The sequence below is a fragment of the Melanotaenia boesemani genome, chromosome 6 (assembly GCF_017639745.1).
Source record: "Melanotaenia boesemani isolate fMelBoe1 chromosome 6, fMelBoe1.pri, whole genome shotgun sequence".
Classification (NCBI taxonomy): domain Eukaryota; kingdom Metazoa; phylum Chordata; class Actinopteri; order Atheriniformes; family Melanotaeniidae; genus Melanotaenia; species Melanotaenia boesemani.
In genome coordinates, this window is record NC_055687.1 from 10,042,071 (window position 1) to 10,067,357 (window position 25,287).

The 25,287-nt window shown below is 37.6% G+C and overlaps 1 protein-coding gene across 2 annotated transcripts in view; it reads left to right on the plus strand.

Annotated features, from left to right (window-relative positions):
* The first annotated feature begins 6,527 nt into the window (after positions 1-6,527).
* Positions 6,528-25,287, plus strand: part of si:ch211-113g11.6 (uncharacterized protein LOC559008 homolog) — a 34,694-nt gene continuing 15,934 nt past the window's right edge. Inside the window, exons 1-8 of one of the 2 annotated variants that reach the window (XM_041988030.1) lie at positions 6,528-6,867; positions 11,551-11,690; positions 15,223-15,285; positions 19,333-19,431; positions 19,722-19,827; positions 22,732-22,839; positions 23,201-23,337; positions 24,035-24,213. In XM_041988030.1, the coding sequence (XP_041843964.1) occupies positions 6,789-6,867; positions 11,551-11,690; positions 15,223-15,285; positions 19,333-19,431; positions 19,722-19,827; positions 22,732-22,839; positions 23,201-23,337; positions 24,035-24,213 (911 nt within the window). In that variant the 5' untranslated portion in view covers positions 6,528-6,788. Of the gene's footprint in view, positions 6,868-10,517; positions 10,622-11,550; positions 11,691-15,222; positions 15,286-19,332; positions 19,432-19,721; positions 19,828-22,731; positions 22,840-23,200; positions 23,338-24,034; positions 24,214-25,287 lie in introns of those variants that run through there. The other variant, XM_041988031.1, reaches the window with a different exon arrangement.

The following is a 25,287-nucleotide window of genomic DNA, read 5'->3' on the forward strand; positions in this document are numbered from 1 at the left end:
CACTCACCCCTTGACTGGCATACACACACCCCTTAGACTATTACGGTCTCTTCACATCTGCTTTTAGGTTAGTTTCAGGCTCCACCTCTGTTTCACTAGTGAAAATAGGATAATTTTACAGCAGCAGAAATATTTTATATTTATACTGAAAGCATCATGTTGACACTGTTTTTAAGAGTGATGGGGACACACCTTTATTAATCAGATCACCTCAAATACACTAAAGGCTAAAATTAATTAGAATAATTAAAGTAACATGGCTCCACTCTAGTTATTATTATTTATCTGTTTATTACTTGCACTGTTTGACCCAACTTTAAAAGAGGTAAAATCCTATTAAGAAAGCATCTTTTTCTTGATAATTTTTCTTGGGTAGATACTCCAGATGGCTGCTAGCCTTGACAGTCTCCCTTACAGTTTTGTCTGCTTTTTGGCTCAGTTTGAAAGGTCCTTTTTTGTGTAACAATGCAGCTTTTCATCAGAGAGATTCACTCACTTCAAAAAGTGAGTGAAAAGATGAGTTCTCTGGCCAAAGTACAGGGATAAGTGGGCATGTCTTTGCATTTTCAATCAGAAAAAAAAAACACAGACAAAAAAAAAAAAAACACACAAAAACACTTAGTGCTACAAAGGGTCTTTATGCAGTCAGCTGATATTCTTATTTAGAGAAGAAATAGCAGTTAAAAGCATTTGACATTAATTAAAAGAATTTAATGTAATTAAGAATTTAATTTTATATAATTTCATTAAAAAAATAAGTAGTCGAGCAACCAATGGGGCCAATCACACTTCTTAATCACTATTGCTGCTTATATATATATATATATATATATATATATTATTATTATTATTATTATTATTATTATATATTAATTTTATTATACTGAGAACAAACCACAATTATTCTGAGAAAATGATAAATTAAATACTCTTTTTTGTTATTAAACCACATCTTAATCTTTACATAAGTTAAACTGACAATAAGATAGTGACTAAATTAATGAATAGAGTTACCAAAAGCACATATAACCAAAATTTTGAAAAAAGTGGAATGCTTTGTAAAAAGCACATAAAATCCACAATGTTATTATTTTCTAATCATATAAACCAGTATTTAATTCACAATGGAACTTACCGTGAAAACAGTGAGATATTTAATGTCTTATTAAAAATATTAACCTGTTTTGATAACAGCAACACATCTCAGAAAAGTTGGAACAGGTCCATTTTTTCCTCCATGTTTCATCCTGCATTCTTTTAACAATAGTCTGAGAAGGCCAGCTTGAATTACAGGAGAAAAACATTGTCCCATTTCGTTTGATTTGGGGTCTTGTCAGCTCAAGAGTCCAATGTCTACTATGTTTTATTTAAAGTTTCGTGTTAAGGTTCAAAGTTGATAAAATGCATAAACTACAGGCAAACCAGACCTGGACTTCTCCTGTGAAGCCATGCTGTTATAACAATAGATGCATTATGTGGTTAAACACTATCTTTCTGAAGTATGCAAGGCCTGTTCTGAAAACGACGTGTGCATGGATGCTTTTGAACTATTAGCAGGCTGCATCGTCCCTCACATCTTTGGTCTGGAGAAGCAGAATCAGTTTACAAAGAAAGTTTCAGATTTTGATTTTCTGACCACATAGCAATTTTTCATTTTCCCTCAGTTCATTTCAAATGAGCTTTGATGTGGGCAAGATGGCAGGGTCATGTTCACATATGGCTTCTTCTGTGCATGACACAGTTTTAACCAGCATGTGTGGATGACACATCAAACTGTGTTTACAGACAATGATTTCTGGAAGTGTCCCAGAGTCCATGAAATAAATACTATCACAAGATCCGGCCTGTTTTTAATGCAGTACTGCACGAAGTCCAGGAGTTCAAGGGTGTCTGAAAGTGTGTCCTTTACCACACAAAGAGCTTTCCAGACTCTCCAGGTTTATTCATGTATTTATTTGAACATTGAATGTCTTTTCAGTTTTTCATTAAGAGACATTTCGAAATTGTCACAAGCCAAAAGGGCTGAAAATCAACACAAGTATAGAATTTAATTATTCAAGTAAATAAAACACTACTGAAGTTTGTTTCTTGAATAACACTGTGAACATTGCTGGCTACTTAAACAGCCTTGAAATAGACATTTGTTGTCACTGTTTGTGTGCAAAAGTTTTGTTTTTCTTAAAGTAGGTATTTGGGTTCACCATAGGCAATTCATTTAGTCTTATTCCAAGGTTTTGCTTTATCCAGTTATCACACACAATTGTAAATATGAATGACTTTGTATAGGAAAAAAATCAAGGAATCCCAGTGGATTTAGGCTTTAATAACAGTGAGTGTACCGAGGACATCTAACTCTTAAGATATATCTAGAGCAATATGTCTCGAACTGGTACACACTACCATACCATTGCTATGAACTTCTCAAGGGATAATAAAAGGTTGATTCTCACAATGATTTCTAACATTTTTCATTTTTTTATTCCTGTGATATCAAGGTAATAAATAGTAAAAAATAAGTTCCTATTCCCTTTTCCTATCCTCCAGTGGACTGATGTACACCACTTTAAACCTGCAAGTGGTGCTAAAACCACAGTTACACCCACCCATTAAAAAAGCTGCAGATATCTTTGTGTGTTTCAGAACTAAATCATGTTAGTTTTAAGAATTAGTCCCTACTGATGAAAGAGGATGCATTACGAGGTTATTATAATAAAGCACATTCACATATGTACAGCATGTTCTTGATGAGTTTCATTTGTACTTAATGCCTACTGCCTCATCCATTATCATTACAATAAAGGAAAATATCTTCCAATCAAGTTATGTAATGGGTTAATTTATAGTCTCACATTAAATAAAATCTGTCTTGCAACGGCTTTGCTTTGGAAGTTTATCCATTGCAAATACCCTGTTGTATTTATTCCTTCTGCACTATAATAAATAGAGTAGTACTTGAACGAGTGATATGGGAGATGGGTTGAAATGTTTTATAAACCTCATGATCTCAATTTTGTTTATTGACCTATTAAAATGTCTTCTTTACTGTTATATACCTTGTGGAATAATATACATACATGGAGTATTTATGTGATATTGTGCAGTCATCTCATGCAAAACAAAGAAGTTAATAAATATTTCAATATAAATTATTGCTTTCTTTTAAAAGTAGCAACCTAACAAATCTGTGGCCGATCGGGTGAGTTCACCAATCGTATGGAGAGAGTTAATCAGTGCATTGAACTGCAGATGGAGACAACAACATGTTCATAATTATTCATCAAGCAGCAAAAATGAAAAGCTTAAAAAATTAAACAAAGATGGGAAATCTCTGCTTTTGCTGCCATCTAGTGGCTAACAATGCAACAGAAAGTGACATACAGAGAACAAAATAACATCACTGTTGTGGGATGGCTTCTATGAAATGGGCACATGGAGGTTTAATCACATTTTAAATGATGTCATACTGCTGTTAACCAGATGTACTGAAGCAGAGAACCAATGAGACCAGTTATATTCAATAAATGTATTCATTGTAGCTCAGATAGGTTGATAAAGGTATGCATGAGTTTATCTATAATGGCACAGTACTGTAAAAACAAAACAAACAAAAGTCACCCTTTACGTCTTCATCTACTGCCAGGAAAGCATGGATCTCTGCTAAGCTTTGTGTTTCTATAAACATCCTTTGAGTTTGCTGTGTTTTTGATGCTTGAATAGCTCAATAGTTAATGTGAAGTGACTTGACAGACAATTCATATAGTCTCATTGAAAGAGAAATGTAAAAAAATTAAACCTTTGCACAGCTATGAAATGATTATGGTCTCAAGCTGGGAAAAGAAACTCACCCAGAAACAACAGGCCAACAAAAAGTTTTAAATGAGTTTGCTCATACATTACTGAGGGGTAAACCTGTCACGCAGCATCAGAGAGGCACAGAAGCAGTACTTCAGGAGGATAGTTCATCGCTTCAGCAACAGCAAACACACAGAGCCTGTGGCGAAGGATACAGACCATTACTGACTACAAGTCCCCACTGCAGACCTGTGACAGCTCCATCTCTTTGCTAAATGACCTGAATAACTTCTCCACTTGTTTTGAGGCACACAACAGCACACCTGCACAGAAGTCTCCACCCCCTCCGGGCGAACAGATGTTGACACTCTCCCCAGACACTGTGAGGAGGACATTCAGCAGGCTCAATGCTCACAAAGCTTCTGGTCCTGATAACATATCTATTGTGCTGAGGGACTGTGTCAGGGAGCTCAAGCATGTCTTCACAGACATCTTCAACATCTCGCTGAGCCAGGCTGTCGTCCCCACGTGCCTCAAAACCACCACCATCATCCCTGCCCATAATAAGACGTCACCCTCCTGTCCCAGTGACTACGTCTGGTAGTCCACACTCCCATTCTTATAAAGTTTTTGAGCGGCTAGTGTTGAAACACATAAAGTCTGTCCCCCCCACCCTCCCTGGACCCCTTCCACTTTCCATATCGGTCCAACCACTCGACCGACAATGCCATCTCCACTGTCCTTCACACAGTCCTCACACATCTGGACACAAAAGACTCGAACGTCAGATTGCTGTTCATAAACTTCAGTTCGACATTCAACACAATCATCCCCCAACAGCTCATTCTGAAACTGGACCAGCTGGGAATTAACACCTCACTGTGCAACTGGCTGCTGGACATCCTGACTGGGAGACCACCAGCAGTTCAGGTTCAGCAAGGTGAACCGCCTGGCCTTGTGATGTGAGCACAACAATGTCTCTCTGAACATGGAGATGACGACGAACATTGTTGTGGACTTCATTAAAGCACACCCCCAGCATGCATCTCTGACCATCAATGGTGCTGTGGTGGAGAGAGTGAGCAGTACCAAGTTCCTGGATGTTCATATCACAGAGGACCTTTCCTGGACCATCAACACCACATCATTACTTAAGAAAGCCAACCAGTGCCTCTAGTTCCCCTGCAAACTGAGGAAAGTTCAGTTCTTGCACCTTCTACAGAGGCACCATTGAGAATATCCTGACAGGTGCATCACAGTGTGATACGGACCATCATGGACTACAAGTCCCCACTGCAGACCTGTGACAGCTCCACCTCTCTGTTAAATGACCTGCTTAACTTCCCCTGCTCCACGTCCTGCAGGAAGACCTTCCAACGCATCGTGAGAGCAGCTGAGAAGATCACCGGTCCCTCTCTCCCCTCCCTGCAAGACATTTACACCTCTCACCTCACCCGTAAAGCCCTCTGCATCGCGAGAGACCCCACCCACCCATCACACAGTTTCTTCAGCCTGCTGCCATCAGGTAGAAGCCTGCCGAGCCTGCAGGCCAGGACCAGCAGACTGAGAGACAGCTTTGTCCACCAACACTTGAACTGTTACACCTTCAGGTTGACACCTTCAGGAACAAGCACACAGCCACTTTAATCAAGTCTTCTAATCAGGCCATGAGCTAACTCAATCTTCTTTTTTTGCACTATAACCATAAACATGCTGTATATTGCACTGAATTTGTCTTGTCAATTTCTTACTGTGTTTTATTTACTTAGGTTGATGGTACTTGTTTTGTTTGTTTTGTTTATTTTTTATTTAATTTACCTAGGTTTGAGAGAACAGTAATTTCAATTCTCTCTTTGTCCTGTACATGCTGTAGAATTGGCAGTAAAACAGACTTTGACTTTGACTTGTTATACATTGCTGACTAAGGTCAGAGGTACTGATTTAAGGGGCAACATGCAGAGAAAATTAAAGCTTTTGAAACAGGTTTAAAAAGCGACCCCACTCCCCACCCGATACCCAGATAGATCTCATTCACAGATCTATCTGTGTATGTGCGTCATGTTGTGCTTTATGAATTGGAAGAAAACTAAAGTGCCTCTCTGTTTGTCATGCTGTTTTGCTGTTGATTTTTCTTCTCTGGGAGACCAGTACTGAGCGAGTTCTCCAAAAAGCCCAGATGATGCTTTGGATGGTGTTTACTGAGATCAGTTTGATGAAGATGAAAAAATCCATTTCATTACTTCCACTAACAATCATTCACCATTCAAATTTCTTCTGTTCTTCACATTTGAGTCAATTTATTTCACAAATGCAAGTGCAGCAGAGTCAAACTGCTGATTCAGTCCTTTTCAAGCACTATTGACATTTATTGATTAGACATTACAGAGGAGATTGTGACTGAGGCAATATCACTATTGGTAGTTGGTGTTAGGGGGGATAGCAACCCTGAAACAATCATTTTAAAATTTGTAATTTTATAATTTAATGTGAATCTCATCTGCTCTGACTCTAAGGGGAAACAGAAAACATCTTCAAACTTGACGAGGTTAAAATTGTCAGAAGATGGCTATAGAAAAAGGTAATATAAGATCCGGTCCAATTAAGCTCAGGTGCAAACTTATCAGTGAAAATCATCTTTATCAGCAACAGGTATGACGTGTGATGCGCCACAAACCAGTAATTGTAGATTAAACTAAAAGGTTTGTGATCATTTTTGCTGTCCCACTTTTCATTTCTGCGCCCCTGCTGATTAGCTACACACCCCCTGCCTTTTGTTTCCGAGGTGGAGCCTGACACCCCGACTTTACCAAACTGGATTGCCGGCAAAGCAGACGGACAGGATAGGATTGGGACCAGCAGAGGCTGGCACAGTTCGGGGACGCGGCAGATCTGGAGAAGGGACCTCGAAGACTCCATCAAGAAAGGAGAGGGATTTGGCGGAGAGCTTCAATCTAGTAAATACAAAGGCGATTTTGATCAGCAGAGCCACAAGAAAGATGAATTTTTTCATATTAATGTCGATTTTTGTCACGGTTATTTCTGGAAAGTCACCTCGGCTCAAATTTGTTGTGCACGGTAAGTTGCCGTATTCCCGGATTTATTTATTCAGTCAATTTTAGTATTTGTGTCGTCATTCGTGTTTTGTCAATATATTCGCTGTGCTAGCTGGGAGATGAGTGTATGAATGGATGAACGGTTGAAGGGATGGAAAAATGAGTGAATGACTAAGGGGAGCATCAAAGGGTAAAATAAGCTGCTGTTGTTCTCTTGCCAATAAAGCCACATAGAATAACTATAAGGCCTAAATAAAGGGGTACATCTGGATTAATCTCCCCAAAACGCCCTCCCCCACCAGCCAGGTTATTAATTTGGCGCTCCACCACTGGCCTTGCACACATGTTCAAACGTTAACAGGATGTAGAATGTGCAGTAAAATAAATTTCGTGTATTATCTCATTTTTGTTAGCAACAAAAAATAAGTGACTTGAGTGGTTTCCTCGTCAGTTTTATTGCTCTGTATTAATTTTAAGCTGGTTTCTGTGTGTGCATACTGTCATACATTTGTATTTTGCAACTTGTAGCTTTTTGTTGGTTGTATTTTGCAACTTGTATGTCCTGTTTATCTCAGTCCTGTTCAAGTTCACGATTTGCTCGTGTCTAGGTCGCACAGGCTCCAGTTAGTCTTTCTATATTGTCAAATTTTCCAGGCGCACTGAAAGGAATAAAGCCAGAGGCGCTTTAAAGCGTCCTTTCCTCTGGCAAGAGGAGCATCATGGCGGCTTTTCTTTTCTTTTATTTTCATTTCATTTCTTTTATTTAATTTAATTGTATTTATTTATTTATTAATTTTGCCCCGGAAAGGTTGTGCTTTTTAAAAAGGGCGGTCATTCATTGCTGAAAAGCATCATTATTTTGAAATATGACTCTGGAGGTTGGCACAGTCATTGTGGCTCCCGCATCCTTGCGGAGCTGCAATGCGGGACACACAGCTGCTGCTTCACACTGCAGCAGAGAAGAACGGCTCAATGAAAAAGAAAGCTGCTTTACAGCCCTAAAAATAAAATAAAATACAATCATGGCCACGTACTGCACACATACAGGCAGAAAAGGAGACAATGAGGAGAGAGCTTTGAATGGAAAATTCCAATCCATCTCCTTGTTATTTATTCCGCTCACGCCTTTTACCCGCACACAGACATCTAATATATTCAGCAATCAATAGAGATGGGGGGCTGTGTGTCAAGTTATCTGTATCTGTATCCCTCCTCTACCCGTGGATGAGCACCGTAGGAAGCGCAAAAGATGACGTTCCCGGACGTGCATGTCATAGGAATCAAATGTGTTGTAATGGAATTCCAGACAAAACGCACACAAAGTTGAAAAATCCCTGATAAGCTCTCAGTCTAAAATGTCTTTGCCAAAACAGGGTTCATGGACAATTTTAAAAGTGTACCATCAATAAATCATATCTGTGATTTAAATTAATATGATTGAGAACACACCTGCCATAATTGCTTAGATTGCATTCAGCTGTAGAATATACACTCTCGGGATGAAACCAGAACTCTAAATGCTGGTACAATAAATTCTAAAACTGTGGTTTAAAATGAACATACTTATTAATAAGACTAAATTACATTACACAACTTTCAATATGATGTCATGAAAAAGAATCAGCATCAAAAACTGAGGCATCATTTCAGCAAATAATAAAGACAATTAAGTCACCCTGAATTTATAAAATGCATTAATTAGGATGTGGAGTTTCTGAAGACTTCAATATGACACAAAAACAAATAAGGAAGAGATGAGAAATAGACTTATAATCAATAATAAATAACCATGAAAACTGCTTGAGCTGCTATGATAACAGTCTCCCACCAAGCATTTAAAACAACATAAAGCATTTAGTCGTGTTTCTGCCCACTCAATGAACTGATGTTCAGCTTCTCTACTTTTACTTCTGTTTTGTTCATCATCCCTTGAGAAATGTAAGTGACTCCAGAGCAGCTAAACACTACATTATGCTCACCATCCAGCTGCTATATTTTGTCTGAGTGCTTTTTTGGTGCTAAGCTGGTCATGTTTGTGTGGCTTATTAGAGCTCTTTTTCTTTGTGAATAGCTCATTGCTGCTGAAAATAGAGTGACATGTGACAGAATCAGATCAGTAAAATGAAAGGCCTTACTGTACAGCCAAAAGTCAGCTTGCTGGGTTATGCTAAAAAGCCCCACAGAGCTGAGGCGACTCACACATTAAGATGATAAATCTCTGTGGGCGTTGTTGCTATGAGAGCCACCGTTCATATTACATATATTCATAAGTACCATGTGTTTGCGTAAAATATTAATCATGAAGCAACACCAAAGCCTATAAAATGCTCATTTGTTCAGGATTAAAAAACAGACAAAAAAACTTGTGCTTGTATTCATATTTTTTAGCAGACTTACTTTAGGATTAAGGTTTGGATTAGGAACTGAATAGATGAAAAATGAATGTCAGTCATATTTTATTGTTCATATTTTGTTCTCTTAGTGTGCATGTTTGAGAAGGGCAATGAAATCACCAGGCAAATATATGCAAAACAGGAAAACAAAGGTGCAGAGAAAAAAGCCAAAACACAGAGAAAGAAGCAAGGCATGGAGAGGAAAATGAAATGTTTGAAGTCAGGACCACGAGGTCCATCTTCAAAAGAAAAACTGCATGCAAGTAGCAGCTTATGTTTGATGTGATAGTACCAAACAGAAAAATGTCGAAAGCTTAAAGACTGATTGACTGAGCCCCTGCTGTTTTTCAGTATTCAGAAGCTTTTTTCTTTCTTTTTTTTTATTTTTTTATGTAAACAAATCTCAGAAATAACATCTGAAACAACTTTTTCAGATGTTATTCTCAGGTTGTCACACTTTACCACTAGGAAAACACTGCAGCTGAGTGGAACAAATGCAGAGACCTTTGTTCAGTTTCTGACTGCAAACAAATCAATTTCTGCTTTCTTTAGAGGTTTTTAGACCAAGGCTACCTGTTGTTTTCAGTGGTCAAAACAACGTAAATAAATAGGAAAGATATAGTGCACACGGTCAAATCTTACCATAAAAGAAAACACCTTTCTGCTGTGCTGTAAATGAATGGGTTCTTACAGAGCTGTGGTAGTGTCAGCGTCATCCTGGTATTTGAGTAGGAAGGTCTCACATTCACATTTTTGTTGGGTTTTACCCAGGTTAGATTAGACAAACTCAAACCTTTGTAATGTGAATTTAACAGGTTCTAACTGCTGGATGACTTTAGGGTTAATTCGTTAGTATTAGAGTGTCTAATAGGGCATTATCTTTATGTGAACTAGCTATTTTATTTTTCTGATTGTCATTAAGCATTCAGTAAGTCTGACTGAAAGAAAAAATAGAATCGAATCAGTAATACTCTGCCCATTACTGCCAAAGCAAGTATTCATATGAACCTGTTGGCTTGATCATGACAAAATGTTGCCCTCAGCTAACAGCTGCATTGGACTTCCTTGTGCATTTCTCATTTCCCTGTGAAGAACAAGCTTCATCAATTAGATTTCCACCAACAAGAAAGGCTTCTGTTTCCATAGAAACATAGTTGGTTGGCTAGCAACCTGTATCACCAGGACAGCATCCTGGTTTTTGCTGTCAGATTTGATGTCCTTTTTTACTTCAGGGATGAGAGGGAAATTTTATCTCTAGGAGGACTTTAGAGGTATGGTTGCCTCTGAGCTTTCAAAAGAGAGTTTTCTGAAACATCTCTTGGGAAAAGAAAATGAGAACTGAGCTTGTGGATAGAAAAGCAAACAAAATACAATAGCTGGCAGGTTTGCAAAGGCTTTCATGTATAGTTATGATTTTTATAAGACAGTCTTAGTCACTGAGTATTCATCATTAGGTGGTCACATTTCTCAATATCTTTTAGTGCAAATTCTGAGTATGTGTAATCATATTTTTAAAGAGTAACAGTGATTTTAATATATTTCCTAACAGAGGGACAGTTGCAGTGTAGGTATGTGTGAGACTAATTTGATGTGTGATTCAGAGATGCCCAACTGTACTTCAGAGCTTTGTGGAGGTGTCTGCAGTGACAGAGACTCTGATTGGATTTGCTCATGTGATTATTTCAGTGATAATATTCTTTTACCACATGCCCTTTTCCTGTAGCACCCACGCTGGGCTCTGTAAAGCTTCTCTATTTGACATAAAACCAGAAAGGGCAATAAAGCTAGAGGAAGTGTATCAGAATATTAAACCAGTTCATTGCCAGGACACATTGAGTTGCTTCCAATAGTGCTGAGAGATTAAATGAAGATTAAAAACCGGCGGTTTGGCTCTTTGCCATGAGGACTTCTAGACTGATTCAACCTGTTGGAGGAGCTTAGGCTGGCAAAATCTGGATCATCTTTTTAAATAACTTTCAACAACTCGATTTTTTTGCGTGCAATAATCTTTTGTTATTTTATTTAACATCTACGTCATGAATCTTTTGATAACAGTACACAAACAGAGCTCTTTCCTGTGATTGACTTCTTGAGATTTAAAAGTAGCTTTTAATGATTAAAAATAATCTCTGATTTTGTGTGATGTATTAGTGGCAGAACTAGTGTTATGTCATCAAACTAGGATTGATGGTTGCTTTTGCTCTTGTTTCTTCAGTTCGCTTTATTCTGCAAGATAATTTTAATCATAAAAACAGACCAGCTCATGTCCACCAGCAAAGCTCTTGTCTAATCCCTTTTGTTCTCACACTCAGAGCCCTCCAGGTTCCACTTCAACAAACCTGAGAACTACATCAGCATGTACCACCAGGAAGGGAGTGACACACTTTATGTAGGTGGACAGTCAATAATCTACGTGTTGACATTCACAGATCGAGGGGTTCGTGACCTGAAGGTAAATTTTTTTTTTTTTTTTACTAATTCTGTTGATCCATACCAGCATAATGTAATCATATGTTTTTTGGCTCCTGGCGATCTTTGTTATTTTACTTTGGGAACCACTGTTCACAAAAGTAAAAGGTGAGACCAACCAGGAGTCCTTAAACTGAAATTGATATGTTGTTTGTTCACTTAAATATGCCTCACACTCCCATCCTTTAAAGTACCACCCCTACAAATGGAATAAGAGAAATAGATCATGTCTAGGAGTTGTCATTTTAGATCTGATGCCAGTGATAAATCTGCCGATTAACAAGCCCCAAATGCTACTTAAGGAGAAAGAAAGGCTGCTTTGATAGAAAGCTTTGCTTGCCATTTTATGTAATGTACTGTGAAGAGATGGCAAGCTTAAAATGCTTAAAATTAACTTGCAAAAGGGGCCTAAAGTAGTATGCAGGGGGATATTTTATTACTAAAGGCCTAAAAATCAACAGCGATGCACCTTTAAGCCAAACTTTCAACTATGTCTTTTGGGCAGCTGAAGTACTTCGATTTAAGGCAAGGCAGGTTTATTTTATAGCACATTTCATCTACAAAACAACTCAAAGTGCTTTACAAAAAACATCAAAACAGCAAGGTCCAAAAGAAACATTAAAAAAAACTAAAAAGAATAAAAGTAAATAAATACAAATGGAGAAACAGACAGCACAATACATACTTTGAGGTAAATATGATACGAGCAAATTTCAGCAGGACATACATCATCATTAGGTGCAGTGCGACCAACTTAGACCTGAAAGAATACCTAGAAGAAGACAAACTGTTGATCCAAACTTGGGAAAATAGCATATTGGCTTGTTTGTAGAGGACTAGATACGTGGATCGATGCCACTCACTTGTTTGTTTCTCAGCAGGCATTCAGCTAAGCTTAAAGATTGTAGGCAAGTAAAAACCAGGGCAATGTTTCCTCTCTCTACATTACTTTGATGAACAGCTGCTCATTTACAAGTAAATATTTAGTCAATTAGGATTTCCTGACTCAGTTAAAAAATAATAAAAAAGAATAAATCATCTTAAACTGACAATATCAGAGTGAAAGGGAGGGAGCCAGATCAAGATAATTAATATGTCTAGGATGAAGTTAGAGAATGACTGTGGTATTGTTTAAATTGATTTTAAATAGGATAAAAAAAGACACACCTTTGGGCTTTATTTTCATTCCCTTTTTAATTGGTTGATGAACATTTCTGTTCTAAACTGATTTGTTGTCTCTCTTGTTCTAATTTGCTGGAGGCTTGTTGATTGATTTCCTCACTCAAGCAGTGAAGCATGATTACCTTTTCACCACAGATCTGACCTAATCTGACAACAGAACATTTAAAGTCTATGTTGGTCGAATAATGTCACATGTTCCAATTTCACGATGAAAGCTAAAAATGACAGTGTCTGCAGGACACAGTGTACAGTACATCTTCTCACATAATGATGTGGAAGTCCAACATCTCACTTTGTGGATTTATTCCATGAAGAGCCAGACTTCGCCAGAGCCTAACTTAGAAGCAGTTCTCTCAGCTTCAACAGCTTTGGCACCAGCCAAACATTTGCTGTAGGATTCTTAAACATTGCTTGTATATTTATCAGTGTTGTTAGATCTTTTTATAAAGTCCGCTGGGATATATAGATCTAATCCTGCTTTTATCATAGTTATTAAGTTCTGGTTAGTCTTTAGAAATACCAGTATGTGTTTATAGAAAGCATATACAAATAACAAGAACTTTGCTGGTGATATTAAAACATATGTTTGCTGAAAGAAAAATACAACTTTATGCATTATTATTTTTGTAAAATTAAACTGTGTCCCTGTAGCCCACAGAAAATCAGGATACACTGGTGGGGCTTTAATATGCATCAGAAGAAATCCTTGAAGTGATGTAATGATGTGACTAGCTGAAGGGGTGGCAAGGGGCATTAGTCCCCTAATCATGGACAGCTAAAAACAAAATATTTTCCACTGTGCTAATGTTTTTAGAGATATGGACTAACATGCGTAGTACAAAACCTTTGCTCAGACTGCATGTTTCTATTGTCAGATGGGTTATTAATTTTGACATGTATAACATACCAAAACATCGATCAGTTAAAGCAGCATATGGAGTGTACAACACTTTCATATTATCTATGTATTTTCAATTTGTTTTCTGAGGTCATAACAACAGTCTTTAGTCCGCAATATTTAGCTGTTAAATGGTGAAATGTTAGTCTTTCATTGACTCTCAACTTAATGCATATTATACTAGCTTGCTTTAAAAGGACTTACACTATAGTGTGTTATGTTCATTATGTTTTGCTGCTGGATTTGACCCATACATAGGCAGATTTATGGACTGCTGTGCTGTTATTTAATTTTTATTTAATAATGAAATGAAAAACCTATTTTGCATGTATCTCTCTGTTGTTGCCTTCTGCCACAAGCTCTGCAATAATATGATATGAGGGCAGCACGGTTAACCACTGTGGGCAGAGGGAGATGTATAATAGCCAGCCTACTGCTGACCCAGAACAGCAACCAAGATCCAGGGAAGATTGTGGAAGTTAGGTCATGCATACATAAAAAAAAAAAAAAAGGCACTTATCTCTCCAAGAGAAGAAACATAATTTACTGAGCTAATATTGTTAGAATCAAGACTGCACTCTGTGGGCAACACCATCAGTGCTGACTGGCCAACAAATTGAGGAGATTATAAATGTCTTGTTTCAGCCCAGTGAGTGCACAATGCATTTTCTGGAACGATCACAGGCTTAGTGTTGGGTTTTGCTCAGACAAAATGACAGGTAGATAAACAGGTGAGTGATGTCTTTGGCATTGTGGAAGTGTTTAGATATGTGCTGGTGCATTTTTCTCTCTTATAGTTCTCAATACACTTAAGTGATGCTTTGTCAGGTTGAGTTATTTATGGTCTGCTTTGTTTAGTGGGATATAGCAGTAAGGAAAGAAATATGCTTCACTTCCTGAACGCAACCGTTAAAACAAACCAATGCTGTTTTTAACTGAGCAATAAAGGCTTTGTTTTTTTTTCTTCTTTTAAATGTTATTTATCTTGTTTTTAATCAATATTCAACAACTGAAGAGGCACATTTATAATGAAAAAGTCAGAAAACTCAGTAATCTACTTCTACTTGTGTTTTCATACTGAGCCAGTCTGATTTCAGACAAGATTTTAATGGTTCAAGGCCAAATAGCTCAGCTGTTAACTAAAAATGTTTGACTCCTTTGGACAACTTATGCCTCTGTTTACTGCTTCCCCTTCTTTTGTATGTTCAACAACAAATTCATGGCAATTCTGTAAGGGGGGGTTAAAAATAATCTGAGATAGTGTCAGCCTGCCACTAATGAGTTGATCAATAAATGTTTAGATTTTATATCACACTGTGAGCAACCAAGAAAGAGTTTTACCCATCAAAGTGGATGCTATCTGTGAGGATTGTGTTTTCATACTGAGCCAGTGAGAAATAACTTTGCACCAACTAAACAGCTCTTCCTCCCACAGATCCCAGCGGCATCGGATCAGACTGCTATTGACACCTGCAAGGCAAAGGCCACACCACTCGAGGTAGAGAGTCATCCTCGCTGTCAGAACCCTCATCATTTCTGCAAAACACTCACGTCAATACTTTCTACACTGTGCTGTTTTACTTTACCATCATATGTTGTACCCTACTGAAATGTTCAGTTTTTATTACATTATCCTGTTTTAGGTTAGCTTGAAATTTTAAGGAATCAGAAGTTAAAGTAAAATTAAAGTAATACAAATATGATAATAAATGAAGATGCTAAAAGTGGCAATTAACATAAAGTAATATTACACAGGAGGCAGTTTCACCCCAAAACAGCACACCAAACAATGTACAGTTAAGTGAGCAGTTTTAGAGGGAATAACCTAAATAGACTGCATAGAGACCTACAACCCACAATAACACTAAGTGAGATAAATGTAGGATTGTCTCAGATGTTTTAGTGCTTAGAAACTGAGAAACACCCCTGGTAGTCTTTTGCCTTATTGGATTTTTGTTAGGAAAAGTATGGAGAGAGAATCTGTGGAGCCTTACAAAAGTGACAGTAAGACTTTTAGAAGAATGCTACTGTGTTCCTTTAAATTTCCTCCCAATACATTTATCATTCCCAATAATGGATTACTGATTGGGTCTCTTTGGATCTGGTTCAGACAAGAGTTGCTTCAGTTATTCTGAGAATATTTATCCAGAAAAGAAACAAAAAACAACCAAAAGGCACATACATGAAGTGATATAAATTCAATGGATTTAAAACCCAAAAACACAGATAAAATGGAAACAGAGACAAAATAAAAAACACAAAACATAGAATTGCTATAAATAGATGACTAATGACCAAAATAAAAAAATAACCCCAACAAAGAGGTATAAATTATAAAAAATAACCAAACAAGAATTAAAAAGGGATAAAAAGAAAACATCTATATACTGCTGCACAATATCTGTAAGATATGAAATAACATTTAACAAGCATACAAGCGAGATAGAACTTTGCAGGGAAACTGGGTAAGGTTTTTAGATGTCTTATAATCCAACTATGTGGTTCTCCCTTGAAATAACTTCTACATTGCTCTACAATATGATCTTTCTAATCTAGCTGAACAGCTAATGTGCTGGTCCAGAGTAGCTATGTTGTCCTGCCAGTCAAGAGAAACACTGCAAGTTGATATGACTGTTTACATGATAGATTAAGAGCCCTATCCTCATTTAAAAACAAAATGATCTCTAACAGCATCCAGCTGGTGGTTGTGCAGCTTCTCTACTTGGCTGTGATGACTCAAGCAGTTGGATATGGGTAGTTTTCAGACTAATCTAGCTGCTGTGTTATGGACCTGCAATACTTCTAAGACCAGTATATTACAAATACACCCCAGTAGATCAGGATATTGAAAATAAGCTTCATTACAACATTTAGTCAGCAAAACCTTCAGTACACTCATAATACTTTTCGCTACAGTCATTTAAAATGACCTTATCACAGCCATAACAACCGGAGGGCAGCCATGGCTGCAGCCCCACTTATTGTGATAGTCGTGTCATCCCAAGGCTGCATTATTAATCACAGCTACAATCTGTCTACAGAGCTGGTCATCCAGCACCTGCGTCATGCACAGCTAGTGTGTACTGACTCACCCTGTAGGTCACTATTACTTGATACTATTTTATAATAAAGCGCGTGCTTGCTACATGACCCAGACAAAATTAAAGTTATGGCAAATTAGCGCTCAAAACAATTCTTGCTGTGACCTTTTAAACAGTGGCCTTTATGTGTGGAGTTTGCATTTTCTCTCGGGTATGTGTGGGTTCTCTCTGGGTACTCTGGCTTCCTCCCACCGTCTCAGTGTTGGCCCTGCAATTGACTGGCAACCTGTCCAGGGTGTACCCTGCCTGCTAAGTGCCGGGATAAGCTCCAGACCCCCTGCGACCCTGAATTAGACTAAACAGTATAAAAAAAATGAATGAAAAAAAAAAAGTATCTTAATGTGTCTAACAAACTTGGACACAGGAGGTATACCATTAAACAGAGGCTTCACAATGACATTGTTCCCCAAAAAACTACAAATCCCACAAAAATTTACAATGATGTTTTGCAATTTGTTGTGATTTATCACAGATCACAACATGATTTATCACAACAGGACACTTCAGTAAGTACAAGTAATGTGTGGTCACAAAATTTATTTTTTTCCTCTTTTAATTTCACCAGACATCAATGGCTCAGTAGCAAGAAAATCAAACATCAGGAGTTAGTGCAAAAGTTTGAGCCACAAAACAGATTTTCTAACTGCTATTTAGTCATTAATAATGGTGATAATAATGGATAGTAATAACATAACATAACATAACATAACATAACATAACATAACATATGCAATTACTTTTGTATATCTGAAAGTGGACCCGGAAAAAGTGGTGAACAATAATTGTGTCCTGATTTATACGGTAAAAGCAGTCATCCTTTCAATTTGAAAAGGAAGGACAGAAGACAACATCTTTAAGTAATGTACAGCCACACGTATAGCCACAGGTTCAAGTGAAAAAATGAAGTCTGGAGTTAGCAGTGAGTAGTTAGTAGCCCACTGAACTTGACAGACTGTATAGCCAATTTTTGACCCTTTTTTCACCTCAGCACACCCAGTTCCCAAAGGCTGATCATAACACTGCAGCTTTAACACAAGAAGAAAAAAGAAAATCTTTAATCCTACGAGTCTAAATAGCTCAATCAAATCTCAGTGGGTCCCCTTCAGGATGAGATCAGCTAGAGAGAAATGTTCTACTCTTACAAATCTGTAGTTAATACCACTGAGAACCCCTCAGCACATAATAACTGCTGTGTAATGTTGCTTTGTGACTCTGGAGAAGCTTTGTAAGTTCTGAGAAAAATAACATCTTTGTGGTAGAGTGGGGACTTGATTTGGACCATATTTTAAAAATATGACAACTACGCTGAAATTCAACATTTGATTGTAGAATATATATATATTTTTTTTGCTTTTTGTGCCTTGCAACACCTAAAAATCAGACAATTAAAAAAGGGTTTCTGCAAGATTTTGGTTACAGTGACTTCAGTGGATCATGTCAACGGCTCTAAATGGGACTTGAAGGCAATATTGCGTTATGCACCATTAGAACCAACATGCCCACAACAGCACAAAAGTGTTAGCTATTCTGCCGGATAGCAAATGTCTCTTAAGTTGTCCAAACCTTTGCCAATACAGCTAACTCACTTTAACTTCAGTCCTACATTTTAGCATGAGCAGCAGAAAGTCATTGCCCAAACATGCCCCAACACAAACTATTTCTCTCAAGAACAGAAACATGCATGCACACTCAAAAAAAGAAAGATAAATAAAATCTCAGCCCACATGCTCGCCTATCCAACCACCTACATGTCCACCCACACAAGGTTGCACAAGCTCTGGTTCTGGTTTTTGGATTTATAGATGCAATTCCATTGTCTCTAGATCCCCGTTTGGATTTGTGGAGTGATTGTTTTCTATTAAATATGTAAATACAAGAGAAAAAAGTAGACACTACAACAAACTTAAATTTGTATAAGCACAGCTGTAGCCTGAAACCAGAGTATACCCCTGAGGTTGAGCTCGGCATTAATTTCCATGCTCCATCCAGTAACTTGTTGGGATAGCAGTCTATTTCCTCTTTAATGAATAAGTGATGCATATGGAGTATTGCAGCATTGTACTGCAGGTCTAATCCTCCTGTGTGCTGTCTGCCAAAAATGTTCAGAGCATTGAAAGTTTTCAGTCTCTCTCTTTGAGCAAGTCATTTTTTTTTCCTTTTAATCTGTTTTTCTTGTTGTGCTCTTGCATTGTTTATCAATTTCTCTATTCCACCTTCCTCTCCTCTATTTGCTTCACTCCCTTGTTAGACTTTCTGTGGTCTTTTTTTTTTCCTTTTGTGCGACTTTTTCTTTAATATTTTTTCTATGATGTCCAAGTTTTTCTTCTCTTTCTTACAATTCTCAATCCTTTGATGCATCTGTACACTTCTCTCCACGTCCCTCTATTAATTATCTCTGCCTTTGTTCCTCCCATATTTGTCTCAATTATGTCTCTTTTCCCCAGCAAATCGAGTGTGATAATTTTATCACCGTCCTTCAGAAAGTAAATGACACTTTCATAGTATGTGGGACAAATGCTGGAAGCCCAAGATGCTGGATGCTGGTAAGTTTTTTCAGACAAATAAATGAGTCACTTTTAGCTCATCTAAATTCTTCCCCCAGAGATCCCAACATCACAATTAGCATTTATCTGTTTGCTCACTGACTTCTTCTGTTGGTAAAATGAGGGTTGAAAGTTATTAAATTCCACAGATAAAGTTTGCACTTCATAATGAATATGATCCTCCTCAGATAACCTGAAATTTACCCAATGAGTGCTGAGTAAAATATACAATGACACAGGCCTTGAGCACACTTTGACATGGCTCCAATATCTTCCACTTTCTCCTGCAGGTAAATGACACAGTGCTGACAGATGTCCAGGGTGCTGGGCAGATAACATCAGCCTCTAACATATCACCACCCTACCCTTCACAGAGATCCATCAGCTTGCCTGCAGGTAAGAAACACACAAACAACAGAGGGAAAGTTCACACTTTGTTTTTGAAAATCTTATTTTTATCTCAAAGGAAAAAGCTATATTTATCAATATCTGATTTATGATAAGCAAATGAGGGCATCCTTGACAGGGTTGACAGAGCTGGTGAACCCAATGAGCCTGAATTGGAGGACACACCATGCTTTTAAGTGATTCAGTGCTTCTTCATAAGATGTTACACAACATTGTATGTTTTTCCAGCTATTCAGCTTCATGCAAAGTAGCCCAGTAATATACAGATGAGTGATTTTAGGCAGATGTTTCATTTACACAGACCAAGACATTATAGTAAGAAAGTGACCTATACAAACATTAATCCCACCTTTAATTTACAAAATGGCTCAGAGCTGGGTTAGGAATACATCTAAAAATCCTTTCCAAGCAACACATTAATGTATTCTACAGTCATTTAGCTGACGCTTTTCTCCAAAGCGACTTACATCTGAAGTGATTAAGTAGTAGTGTTTAGGGTCTTGTCTAAGGACCCAGCTGGAAGGTGTTAATATTCGTCCCCTGTGGGATTCAAACTCGGGTCTTCCGCATGGGAGACGGATGCCCTATTATGGAGTTGTAATCCATAATAAAATACATAGAGACAAATTTACATGTTATTTCCGAACAGCTTAAAGGAAAAACAAATTTGATTAAAAAGTATCTGTATTACTGCAGAGTTCAGTTTGAATAATCAAATGTGTCATGCTTTGGACTGGTCTATCCAGGGTGTATCCTGCCCTTTATCTAGTAGTTGCTGGGAATAGACTGCTGCCCCCCCAAAGACCCTGTACTGCAATAAGCAGGTATAGAAAATAGATGGATGGAAATATGACAATGAAAAAGATTATTTTACATGACACAAAAAAATGAAAAACACAAATCTTATTTTACTTATTGAACAAAATCCAATTCAACACACTTCCTGGGATGTGACAGTGTTGGTTGGGGTACATGAGTGGCTAGAGAAAATGTTGGACTTAGACAATGTTCAGATTGCAGATCAGTCCGATTTGTTTCTGATCTTTAGGACAGACAATCTTTAAGATCATGTGATTTTCAGGTAAACGTATCTCATGGGTTTCATGGCAAAATGGCATCAACATCTAACTGCACTGATGATACAGCTCTCTTTGCTGTGATATCTCTTAAGAAACAGCCGTGTTCTGGTACATTATTTCAGTTTGTGCCTGTGCAGAAGTCTCACCCCAAAATGCTGTGAGACAGTTCATTTTACCTTCTGTTCATTCTGCCTTCATTTGTATCGGGAGCAGCAGAGCAACAGTTGTGAGTTTCAGGGTTCCAGGAATTTTATTATCACTCTCTATTCACATCATGCAAATGAATAAATCCTTTTATCTGAAGAACTTAACAATATTTATGTGCTTGCAGACTTTCAAATAGAATGTTTTAGGAGCATGAGGACTGTGGTTTAAATAATATCTGATATGTTATCTACTTTAACTCAATAAAGCACTTCAAGCCATTAAGAAATGCCAATGAAATAAGGCTTTTTTCTCAGTGAGTGTCGAGTATGATCAGATTTACATTTTTATTAGTGTGCTAGTGTTAGTGTGGCATATACTCAGGAATCGGGTAACACAGAGTCATTATGGCTTGCACTTAGTAAAACGGCTGCATGATTTTGTTCGAGGACCTTTGAAGATCTTATACATAGGTGCAACATTGTGAGGTGGTCACACCATCTTCAGTGCTAAATGTGTAACAATTACCAGCTGCAGTTGCTCTTTCACAGGAAATAAGAAAAATCTTGAATAATTTTCTTTAGACTCCTAAAAACACATGTAATAAAATTAAATGAAAATGAAATAGAAAAGAAAAATAAACAACCATGTTCTCTGGAATCTGTTTGGTTTTGTTAAGGCAGACAAAACAAACTATACCTGAACAAGCTTCCAGTGTCAAGGTTAATGCATACACTATATATACTGCATACTATCTCAGAAAAGTCGATATTTGGCCACATTTCAACATCTGCAAGCCACTGGCTGTCTGGTTTACATGATATATCACTCTGTGCTTTTGCTTTTAACATTTATTCTGCTATTATTTTAACTGCAAGTCTTTAAATATTCTTAAAATCATACAAGTTTTATTGCTACAGAAAGCAGTCACTAGACAGTATAATTCTTTAGCTTAAAAAGAATGTCACTTAGACCTTAAATGCCTTGCTGCAATCCACAGGAAATTAAACTCTTAATTGTGTGATTATGGGGCTGTGCATCATGATTAACTAAATACGAGTTCCTAATTAAAGTCACCTAGCAGTAGTCGAAGTGAATGAAGGGGGACACAAAATTGTCAGTTTCTAGAACCATCTAATGCAGATGGGTGGCTTAAAGAGCATCTCAAATCAGTGAGAGCTTGTTGTGTCCTCCAGATGTGCATCGATTGTGGATGCAATGAGCAAACTCTTTGCTTAAGATGAGAGTATTTGAATAACAATCAGTCCTGATTAAGATGTTACTGCCATGGTTTTAAATGTGCCCCCTTTTGCATTGCTATGGAGACAGAGCTCTAAGTGGGGTTTTGAGAATATAATGATTGTTGGCTGCTAACTGGTGCAGTGAGCTACTCTGGCTTAATGTCTCCTTTGCTCTTGCTCCCCCTTTCTCTCCCCTGATTTCATATTCTGTTTTGTCCTCCTGAGTGTCATGTTTTTCTACCCTCGCTATCCACTCTGTATTTAATGTTCGCTCCTTGATATTCTCTCCTACCCTCATTCAAACCCTTTTGTGTTGCTCCAATCTCTCCCCCTCTCCTTCTCAACCTGATCCATTAAATGAGCCTTCTTGTTTTTTACTCACTGTTTACCTTTATTCTCCGGTCCATCTCTCTTCCTGGTTGTCTCAGATGGGAGTCTGTATTCTGCTATGTCGTCGGTGGGAGGTCATTCTGGCTCGATCCGGCGTACGTTTGGCTCCCAGAAACTCCTGAAGACAGAGAACATTTGGCTGCAGAGTGAGTAGGCGGAGGGGAGTCACGCAGAAGCCAAGCCACACAGGTTTAGACTAATGCATATGGAGATGGTGGGTGGTACTCTCTGTAAATCATCTACTACCATTCCCATAGGAATCAAACATGTAGGTGTTTTTACTGTTATCAGCAACCTTTCCAGTGTGATAAGCTGTTCATGCTCCTGTTTAGCGTCTTTTCAAGTATTTAAAGGACTGCTAAACAATGGGATGTAATCATGAAATAACTGTTTTTTTTTGGTTTGCAAGTGTAATACACTTAGTAACCCAAGAGACGTATTGGAAGTACAATACATTCCTTACAATATGATGTTATCTTATTGGATGCATTTAAATCTCACCACCAGATCCTCAGTTTGCTGGTGCTGCAATAATCCCGTCATCAGAAAAGTACAAAGAGGAAATCTACTTCTTCTTCAGTGAATTCAATCAGACAAGGGTGGACGAGGAACCATACAAGGCCCGCATAGGCCGAATCTGCACGGTAAAAGTTACATACATACATATAAACAAAACATTTGAAATAGAATTAAAATGGATCTCTTTCCTCCACCCCTCCTTCGATAAGCTACACAAACTTCTTAACAGTGACACTCAACTAGCTGCAGTGTTATGTGAAATTATTAGAAATAAAAAAAGTGATATATGTTATATTAAAGAGATATTTAGTACATTAATTTACCACTTGGTTAACACATCTTTGGCAGCAATGCAAGGTTTAAATCTTCATAAGAATAATCCTATATTAGCTGTAGATCACCCGTCTGTGTACAGTGACATTCAAGTCTTTCCACTGTTGCTCTAGGTTCAGGTTCAGACTCTAGCTAAGCCATTCCAGGAATTTTCCAGAAACTACCACAATCTTTTCTTGGCAAGTGTTTCTAGTCTATGTTGAATTCACTGTATGTATTTGATCTAGTTTGGGATCCTGAATAGTTTGGATAAACAATTTAATCAGATTGCTCTGTCTATCTCACTGCATTCATTCTTCCATTTTTCTCAATATTTCTCGAAAAAAACTTTTAACTAAGCCCTCTCTTTGAAGCTGGCCCTGCTGCACAGCATGAGTTAAATCAAACCAAAATCTGGCAGAGGACACACTTTTACAGTCATAATTAATTTGGGCAACGTGGCTGCTCCTTTATGACCTTGTTATGACAGTCCATCCGTGTAATTTCCAGGTGGATGAAGGTGGCATGAAATCTCTGCTGCAAGAGTCATGGACCACCTTCCTGAAGGCTCGTGTGATGTGTGGTGCTGGAAACACTCAGCAGCAGTACAACAACTTGAGGCAGGCGGTGGTGCTGACAGCTCAGGACAAGAGGGCTGGGGTCATGTATGGCCTCTTTTCCAATGCATGGTGAGCAGCAGCATATTTGGTTACCTTCACCAGATCAATGAAGCTATACTTTTTATTTTGACTAAATAGACAATAGATTAAACACAAATAAAAGAAAGACATCTGACAGGATTAAAAATTCCCAAATACGAACACTAATTAGAAATATCACAAAAAAAAAACAAGAAGTATAAAAACTGACAGATACAATGCAGTTTTGTAATTTTTCAGCTTCAATTTCTGGTTATAAATTTAGTTTTGAGTTGGGTTTGTATACTGGCTAATCATTTTACTGACAGTTGCTCAGTGTTGCAGTTATATCAGCTGTAAGTACAGTAATACTCACGTTCATTTCATTTTCCAAAGCTACAGTCCTGAAAAGAGTATATGGCTGTGGACCTTTTTATTCTGTGGACATGTTTTATAACTATAAATGTAGAGTTATCAACTCATGATGGATGGGCATATTCTGTGTGTTGTTGAGGGGGTATGTACTGTTGCCTTGTATTAAAAATATTCATGGCTCAAATCTCAGCTGCAGCTGAGACAGTCCAACACTTTAATGTCAGAGTGACTGCTAATACTAGATTCACTGACGGTGTGATGGCTGTTTCCAGTGAATCTCTTTCTGTATTAGATCATAAAGGCTTTTTTGTCACTAAATGTGAAGATTTTTTTTTCAAAAGTACATACTATAATGTACAAAACTGCCCTCTTTTACAATATACATAGTACTGGGGGATACAATTGGACCAACAAAGCACACATTCCTTTTTGGGATAATTTCTGCACCAGAGATTTATTAGTGTGTACTAGCAACGACTACAATGTTGTGTAATTTTCTACAGGAGGGAGAAATGAATCATGTGTTAAATTTTGTACATTTTAATTTGCAAACTTACAGTACAACGTCTTTATAACAAACTGCAACACAGAACCCACTTTTTTCAGTCGTTCATAACTGGAATAAACATTTACATTGCAAGTTTGCAGGTTATTTAACTTCATTATTTATCAATTATGGTAAACTGTTAGTCAGAATCTTCTCATTTATCTACAAATTTGATTTTTGCAGGATTTAGATGGAAATAATGC